General features: G+C 33.9%; 2 protein-coding genes across 2 annotated transcripts in view; both read right to left on the reverse strand.

The window, feature by feature from the left end:
* The window catches only part of LOC125659626 (2'-deoxynucleoside 5'-phosphate N-hydrolase 1-like), a 370,196-nt gene that overhangs the window by 56,072 nt on the left and 304,438 nt on the right, over nt 1-9,686 (reverse strand). The gene's annotated exons all lie outside the window — the stretch shown is intronic.
* Nucleotides 1,541-3,842, reverse strand: LOC125659625 (2'-deoxynucleoside 5'-phosphate N-hydrolase 1-like). The gene is made up of 5 exons (XM_048891362.2): nt 3,693-3,842; nt 3,182-3,343; nt 2,998-3,069; nt 2,444-2,554; nt 1,541-1,871 (listed from the first exon to the last, which is right to left on the reverse strand). The coding sequence occupies exons 2-5, from the start codon at nt 3,324-3,326 to the stop codon at nt 1,771-1,773; spliced, it is 429 nt and encodes a 142-aa protein (XP_048747319.1). The 5' UTR covers nt 3,327-3,343; nt 3,693-3,842; the 3' UTR covers nt 1,541-1,770.

Consider the following 9,686-nt stretch of genomic DNA (forward strand, 5'->3'; position numbering starts at 1 on the left):
ATCTGACAAGTCAACATAATGATCTGACAAGTCGATGTAATGATCTGACAAGTCGACGTAATGATCTGACAAGTCAACATAATGATCTGACAAGTCAATGTAATGATCTGACAAGTTGACGTAATGATTTAACAAGTCAACATAATGATCTGACAAGTCAACATAATGATCTGACAAGTCGATGTAATGATCTGACAAGTCAACATAATGATTTGACAAGTCAACATAATGATCTGACAAGTCAGTGTAATGATCTGACAAGTCGACATAATGATCTGACAAGTCAATGTAAAGATCTGACAAGTTGACATAATGATCCAACAAGCTGAATACAATCCCAACCAACATCACTATGACGACTTGTCAGATCTTTTCGTCGACTTTCAGATGATTAAGTTGACTTGTCAGGACATGCGGAACGTTTCTGACAGTTTTAACTCAAATTATTTTTTCATCTCCTCAATACAATGAGTTCTTCCACAATTTCCAAAATAGGTTGAAATTTTATATTGTAGTAATATTATCATATTACGTATATGGGCCTTGGTAGCTTAGATCATCTAACCAGTAATGCAAGGGTCTTAGGTTCGATATCCAATTGTTTCAAACATTTTTCTCCTTCTATGCTACCATTATGTCAATTTATACAACATACTGTAATACATAAGAGCCAATTTAACATAATTACTTGCAACTATCAAAATAAGCTAACTCTAAAACAGACATGGTCATGTAAGCCAAGAAGTTTTGTAGAAATGAGATAGAACACAAGTGAAATGTCACAAAATATTATATATCGAGAAACGTAGCACATGTCCTTAAAAGTTTATCCCCGCATTACCAGAGGATGCTTGCATATCATTTTGACTAATCATGGCCCTGTTCTTCTGGAGAAGATTATTCCTATATATTCCCATGTAAATGTTTGATCCCCCATACTATCAAGGGGGCATGATTTAAACAATTTTGAATTTCCACTCATTAAGGAATTTTTCTCGCAACTTTTGTTTTTTCTAGTCCATTGATTCCTGAGAAGACTTTTAAAGGATGCTACAATATTTTCAAAATTTCTTAATTATTTCCCCTTTAAAAAGGTGTGACCCTTCATTTGAAATATTTTTAATCCTCTTTCACCAGCGATTTGTTATGACAAGTTTGGTTGAAATTGGCTCTGTGATTTTGGAGAATTTGAAAATGTGCAAAGTTTACAGACTGACGGGCAGATGATTAAAAAAAGCTCACTGGATCTTATCTCACTTTAGCGTACAGATCAGGTGAACTAATAAAAAAAAAAACGGGAAAACTAAATCTATGCATAACTATCTTTTCAATTTAAGCATATCATGTTCTTCCTATGTTTGGTATTGACGATTCCTCATCCCCTGTATAGTGTATACACATAATAATGCAGTAAATTTCATGAAACAATATCAATCACCGTACTTCATATGTATTTCCAATTAATGACTTGCAGGCTTTTGAAATTTGACTGATCCTTCCCTCCTCTTATCAAATCACGTAGTTTCACAAATTCCACATGTTTCAAAAGACCCAAGATTTTACTTTAAAATCATTAACTTCATTATGTCAACAGACATATAACAAATCTTCATTTAAAAAAAAATACAATTTCAAACATCACAATAAATCACTAAGAAGTTAAGTATCAAAATACATGTACATTATGTTGTGTGCACACTGTTAATTTTGTGTTTGTTTACTGGTTAAATTGTCAATGTTTGCAATTTTACACTTTATGGCTTTCTAAATTCACTTGAGGTGTTTTGCAAGAATGTCGGGCACTTGATCTTCCGTGTAGTTGTAAACATGAAAATTATCCCCAACTGCTCCAGATATCATGGCAGATATTTCTGAAAAACATTAAGTATTCGTCAACTTGTCTCTATGAAGTCATTCTGATTAATGTACAATAAGCATGTGCACTTAATCCAGGGGTTAAAAATCCTTCATGTGCTTTAATCGAGTCTATTTTTAGCAAACCCAAATAAGAACTGTCTAAGTCGACACTGGATATTTTCATTCATGAAATTTGTAATATAGTAAATTATTTAAGAGTCATCGTGAAACTTTCTATATTATGATTTCATGTTAGTACTTTATCTAATATTTTCAAACTGACACTTATGGGTTTTTTTTATCATGGACTCATAGGGAAAGTCCCCTAGATTTACGGTGTTTCGGTAAGTTCCGTATGTTAAACTTTAGGAATTCAAAAAACCCTGTACTTGTTTATGTTGTCCACATTCAAAGAAGTTTGGCCAAAATTTCAGGCACTTGATATTCTGTGTAGTTGTAACAAAGAAATTTTCCCTACTGCTCCAATTATCATGATAGCTCTACAAATTAATTGCGAACAAAAATGGAAAACTGCAGTTCATTCATTCCCGAAGAACATCTGTATACAACTTAGTTTTAAACTTACTTTTTCCTGAATCAGGACGGAAGAGACAAATAATGAGTTTGTTTAAGGACACGGCTCTCCCAATCTCATATCCAACTCCCAATGATGGCTGGGTCACCTCCGCAACAAGAACTGTAACAGAACGATATTGTAATACCACCAACTTACTCATATATAACCCCATCTTGATCGCATTCTCATAGTAGGTCAATTGATTTATTCTCATCAAAATCCTAGTGTGTTAGCTGGCTAGAGATGATATTCTGCTAGTTTATATTACATTTAGTATATATACATGTATTGCATTTAAGTGGGAACCTTTCTATAAGTAACAGAGACTGGTTTTCTGCCTCTGCTGCTGGGATTCATACCCGGTACCTCTGGCATGACAGTTCAGTGCTCTGAGCTAAAGGATAACCCACTAGCCTGTATCTAACATAACCACATAAATACAATGAAACATTTTTCTCTTTGCATTTTAAACATCATGCACACGTGATATCATTACCAGATCATTTAAAATACCTTTACATGCAATTCTATTATAAATGTTATGCGAATCCTGCGAACTTTACCATCACACTGTTTCAACCAGTCCATATCTCGGTCATGAATCTGTACATCTGTCAGACCAGCAACATCCTCATCTGCAGAATTGTAATGTAAATGGGCATCACATTATGTTTGAATACAGGCATACCTATACATTGATCTAATGATAGTTAACACGATGATAATGTATATATAATATATATAAACCAGTCTCCACAGATGGGCTTGCAACATGTTCAGTGAGCACAGTGCCATAGGATTTCAACTGGGCCACAATACGCAAGTACAAATCAGCATCTTGTCGACCTCCCCTAATGCTTCCAGCAAAGTATATCATACGATTTCCAGACATTCTTCACAGCGACACTACTGAAAAACAAGATGCCCAACGGAATTCATTATAAACATCATAAATACCAAAGACTCTCGTCCATAGAGAGAGAGAAAATTGTGAGAACTATCATTCAAAACGATTGTGACTAGTTTTTGTTGATCAAGACACATCCACAAATGCCTGTCCGTGGAGTGTGGACATGGTCACATTCATTACAGGAGTGAGGCCTGAGGCAAATATATCTATAAAGCTAGAATAAATATAACAGTTTTCATTTAATTACTGATTTTAATATACGTATTTATCAATAATCCGTTGGGTTTTTTAAATGTCATTATTTTGCACCTTTGATTTATCCCCAAAATACTTTAATTAATATCATACCACAAGTCCTCGGGCCGGGTTATCGTGTATAAAAACCGCCAAAATGGGTGGGTGGTAAATCTAGTACTGCCGACTCCCGACTCCCGATGGTCCCGGATTGCAATGTTTTAAAGATAATATAAAAACCGGCCAACAGAATTAAGTAGTCCCTGTACGGAGTTTGAATCTAGTACTGTGTTATAAATACAAAAACCGAAAACGGACACTGATACAGGTACGGTTAACAAACATAGCTCATAACACAATATGCTCCAAAGAAAAATACCATTAAAACGGAAACAATTAATAAAATTTACCATTATTAGGCATTCTTTGTGTTTCTAAATTATGGTAGAACTCTTAGCCACATCAATTATGTGTTTTCCCCGATTCTACGACATGAACGTAGTTCTACCGCAGAGCCCTCATTAAAAATTAAATTTAATTTGATGAATTTTAATTACACATTTATTACTAATTGTCTTGAAGAAATGTTCCATTTTACATATTGTCCAATTTGTTATGGTTTTTTAGTCAAACGTACTAAATCATGTGTTCTGTTTTGGTTCAATATACGTTTATTTATCGCAAAAAATAATTCTATTAAAGAATAAAAATAAAAGATACGGTATCTAATTCTTTTTATAATAACAGAAAATATTCAAAATGTATATGATTTTGTTGATATATGATTTTGAACAATGTTTTGATTATTTAATCAACAGTTATATAACAAATTCTGAGCTTTAATATGTGTAAATTTTAATCATTAGAAAATCAAGAGAAATTAATTTCTTTTTGTACATGTAAATTGGTCCTTCAAAATTCTTATTAGATATTGTTTTGCTGGGGAAGAAAGAAAATTCAAACCCGAGTTTAGAAATTATAATAAAAATATTTGATTTTAGATACAAATATATAATATTTTTAAATAATAGATTTTCTCTTAAATAATAGAACACCCCCTTGGAATTTCGAAATGTCATTTTTTTTTTTTTATTGAGCTGCCCCCATTAACACACACACCCCCCGGGAAATTTATTACACCTAGGATTTGTTGTTCAAAATTTATAGGCAATGTGGCTTGCCTCGCATCAGATGGTAATTAAACTAATTTGCTATGTAAAGGTTTTCACTTTCATTATAAATGACCACTTTTGAGGAGGCAACATTTCAAGTTTAAGAATTTTTCTATATCATTGGGTTTTGTGTGTGTGTGTGTGTGTGTGTGTGTGTGTGTGTGTGTGTGTTTGGATCAATTTGGACATAAAGATTGTTCCCGAGAAGAATGAAGTTATTCTGTTGGTCGGTTTGATATTATCTATAAACCATCGATCGCGCAATCCAGGACCATCGGGAGTCGGCAGTACACTATATAGGCCTACATGTATATTTTGAAATCATTAAAACTGTGAAAAAGAAGAAATACTTCTAGTAAAACATAAAGATTTATTCAACATCGTTTTTTCTTTTAAATTATTTTTTTTTAAGTATCTTTATAAATCATGCATTGAATGAAAAGTGTCCGTTTTCGGTTTTTGTATTTATAACACAGTACTATAGACAAACTCCGTACAGCGTCAAATTCTCCGGGACTACTTTCCCCTACGAATAATGATATTGGAGTTTAATATTATCTTTAAAACATTGCAATCCGGGACCGTCGGGAGTCGGCAGTACTAGATTTACCGCTCACCGCCAAAATGTGAATCCCGATCCCGATCAAATACTGCTACCAAACGAACGTGAAAGAACCTGGACGAAAGATCGATGTTTAGCACCAAAAATAAAATAAACTAAAATAAGGTCCATCTACTTGGTAACCGGTCGTGGCAGAGAGGGGCAGGTCTAAAGGCTGGAATGGAGGTAGTGGTACTTAAAAAAGTACCAATATCTCCGCTAATACTCATTATCAGTAAAAAATCCCATAATCGATGGGGCAACACATTTCCCAATATATATAACGATTTTAAAATCTAATATGAAAACTAATACAAATCCCTGCCAGAATGAGCAGTGATCGGAAAAAAAGTTGGTTCAGTAATATAGACGAGTCATCTTCGCTAGCTTAGCTAGTTTACGATCCGCTCCGTTTGTATAGAAGCGGAGTGGGTCGTAAACCATTGGCTAGCGAAGATGTAGACGAGTGGGCATCAGATATTTTACTATAAATCCTGTTATAGTTGATATTTCTTTATTCGGCAAATATTCCCATAAAGCATAGGGAATATAATATTCTATATATCTAGAAAATAGAAAAAGAGTTGCATTTATTTACTGGGAAGAGTTTGAAAATCCTGCCGGAATGAGAAAATATGGGGGTATAAATGGAGAAGTCATATGGAAGTCGTTGTTTTATAAAATCATATATCTTAAAAAATATTACGTGATACTTTATTCGGATAACTTTTCCCATTATCTACGAGGCAAGATCTTTTAAAACATGCAAAGTTTTTTAGAATTCTGTGCATGTTTAGTATGTGAAAATCCTGACGGAATGAGCCGAGATCGTCAAAATGTCATGCCCTAATAGGCTTTTCGTTTACGAAATTAAAGGTTTTCCTTATTTGGTAGCTATTTTAGGTTTACCAGACAAGTTTCATATTTTTAATCAGTTGTTAGATATAGATTATTCAAGTTTTTCGATTTGCATGGGCGATGATACTACTTTTGATATGTTACTCCCTTGACTTTCAGACATGTGCATATTTTGAGAGCAAACCATTAGCTTTTTTTTTCGGTTCACGAACGTAAGTATCAAAAAATGTCACGAGCGTTTATTTGATTATATAGCTGAAAAAATTGCAAAAATTACCACAAAGAAAATTGCAATTGTCACTGATAGGGAAAAGGGTGTTTCAAATGCTATAAGCAAAATGTTACCGAATTGTGTAAATTTTTACTGTTGGGATCACTTGAAACGGATTTTAAGTTTTGGTTGCTAAAGACTGAGACTCAGAGCAATGAAATATCTGTGTATATGTACATAGTCTAGTTCAGGTACAGATTATTACATGTAGATATTTAATCATTCTTGTATACAGATATCAAAAGATGAGATTTTAACCCAAAGAAATTGTTCGAACCTGGTGAGATTATAGATTATGTTAGGGAGCTTAGAATTTAGAATTACTTTCTGAACCTTGTTGTGATGGATTGTGTGGTTCTGTTATTGATAAACATTCTGTTGTAAAACGACTGAAACAGACGACCAAAAATCACTGAAATATCCGCGAAAGATTTGACCACAATTCACAGGCATTTTTGGCTAAGTTTAACAGTAGGAAATTATGGCGTTACATTTGTAGAAAATCCAAAAGCATTTATTGTTAACCGTAACATTGATAAAAAAAAAAAATACGCGGTAACATTTCCCCCAAAAGAAACGGTTACGGCTACGGGAACCTGTTATCATATTTTGGCAACACGAATCAAAATTGGGGACAATATTTCAGAGACAAAGAAAATTGTTAATCTCATACAATTGTCAAAAAATAATCTAAAGCTTAATGATAAAAAAAAAAAAACGTGACCGAATGGTTATTATGACAAAGATGTCATACCAGCTCAGAACTGATTCTGCCGCTGCCTTGGAAAATGAGGTAAGTGAGGAAGCAAGTTATGTCCAAGTAAGGCTAGAAAAATCATACTGGAAGAAAGGGAACTTCATGAAGGTAAAAATGATTCTGATAATAAAATTGGGTTTATTCTCTAAAATTTTCTCATAGAGAATCTATTTTAGATCCCCGGGGATGGATTTGCTAGGATATCATGAACCAAACTCTACAGATTATCTCCAATCAGTTTCATCATTTCAATGGTTATCAAATGACAAATCTTGCTACAATTTTCAACATTAAATCAAATTCATGGAAATGTAATAAGCAAACCGCCATCAGCGCAAATGCACCACACGGGTAGAGATCATTGGGGTCTATCGTTGGAGTCTAAAGACAATGAGGTTTGTATTTTGGATAGCTTAGTAATATTTAAAAAACAAAAAAAACAAAAAAAACAACAACACATCGTTATACAGCAGTACTTGAAATTCAGTTGTCACTGATTTATGGACGGGCTAAAACTTCCATTCCTATAAACATTTTAGATATTCAACAGCAAGAAAATGGTAACGATTGTGGTTTATTTTCCATTGCAAATTTAGTGGAAGTTTGTTATATTGAGATTTTTTTTGGAAAGCAAACCATATTTCAAAACTGAGTGTATGAGAGAACATCCAATTCAGTGTATAGAAAACGGCCATTTTACCTTTCCACAAAATCCTAGTTTTGTTTCTAATGACACTTCAGAACATAAAATAGTTAAACTTCAATGTTGTTGCCCACGTGGTTTTCCGGATTGGGTGGATGCAATGGTAGGATGTGATTTTAAAGTGTGGAGAAAATGCAGGGCCGTAAATTAACCTTCAATTTGGAGGAGGCAGGAAATTAGGCGGGGGTCTGGGGGCCGCCCAGGCCCCCAGACGCTGAGCACATTTTGTGCACACTGAACACGTTTCGTGCCAAATCCTTGATTCTAGGGCCTTCTAAGATGTTACTTGACTAACTCATTCTAAAAGAAAGATTTGGAATGCTTTTTAAGGGAGGTATCATGTTCTTAGTTATTGGAAACAACATAAATTCTAATGAACTTTAAATTTTAATTTTTTTTGGCTCAAAAGTTGGAGGAGGCAGCTGCCTCCTCCGCCTCCATGTAATTTACGGCCCTGAAATGTGATGTTTGGAAGCATTCAAAGTGTGCAAATGTTTCACCAGTTTGTAATGAATGGTTGTGTACTAAACATTATCGTGAATAAAATCAATTTTAAGAACTATGTTGAGTCGTTTATTACAGCTGTATCATCATTGTACTTCACGGTTATGAACACCTGTTCACTCGTTATATACTTTCTGAATACCGACTCTTCGATTTCGACATGAAAATGTGCCTATTTTTATCCATTCCGACAGGATTTTCTTATACTTCCCATTAACAAAATGCTAAAAACCATATATATTTGAAAAGGTCTTGCCCCGTAGATTTTTGGAAATTTATCCGAATAAGATATAGCATAAATTGTTTTACGAGATATTACAGATTATGCAATACATTCTCCTTCACGACGGCTCGATTTTTTCACCACATTTACTCATTCCGGCAGGATTTTTTCACGAATTAGAAATCATTTAAATGCCAAATTTTGCCCCATAGATTGTGGGAAAGTTTACCAAATGATAAAATATTAGATATTTTAGGAGGTACAAATAAACATGAGACACTGACTACACTGGGAAAACACCCATATTTTACATCCTTCATTCATTCCGGCAGGATTTTCATATTCTTATCAATGATAAAATGTTAATATCTTATCAAATTCTGAAAGGTATTGTCCCATAGATTATGTTTTTTTTTTTACCGAATAAAAATATAATGAGTACTAGCAGAGATATTGGTACTGTTTTGAGTACCACTACCTCCATTCCGGCCTTTGGTCTTGCCCGGCAAAGAGTGCTAAAGTTCCCGACAACGATCGATAGATGAGGACGATGATAACAAAGTTCTGATTTTCGATAAGGATAGCTCACGTTCAATAGCCTTTTTGATCTATTGAGCTAAGATAAAAAAAAAAAAAAAAAGATACTGCAATAGAGCAGACTCTTCATTTTAATCTTAGATCCATGCCATACTACTACTGGAGGTCTTATACGGATTCGGTTTCAAAAATCTTGAGTATAATCAAACATTCCAGGTTCATAATGTTAATGTAGTCTCATTGTAATCAAATATAACATTAAGCTACATATTCCTTCCAAATTGTCACAACTGCTATTCTTCCTGTTTATTGTGAGGGCAATTTAAATAAGTCTAAATGCCCCTAAAAGGCTGCTACACTTTGTATCATACGACTATCAGAGTTCCTACTGATTTTCTAGGTAGAAAGGAAATTCCAATGTTGTGATTCAGTATCATTTGCACGAATTCGATCAATATTCCATGTTATAAAGCAATGCCCTG

Source organism: Ostrea edulis, chromosome 9, assembly GCF_947568905.1.
Source record: "Ostrea edulis chromosome 9, xbOstEdul1.1, whole genome shotgun sequence".
In the NCBI taxonomy this organism is placed as follows: Eukaryota; Metazoa; Mollusca; class Bivalvia; order Ostreida; family Ostreidae; genus Ostrea; species Ostrea edulis.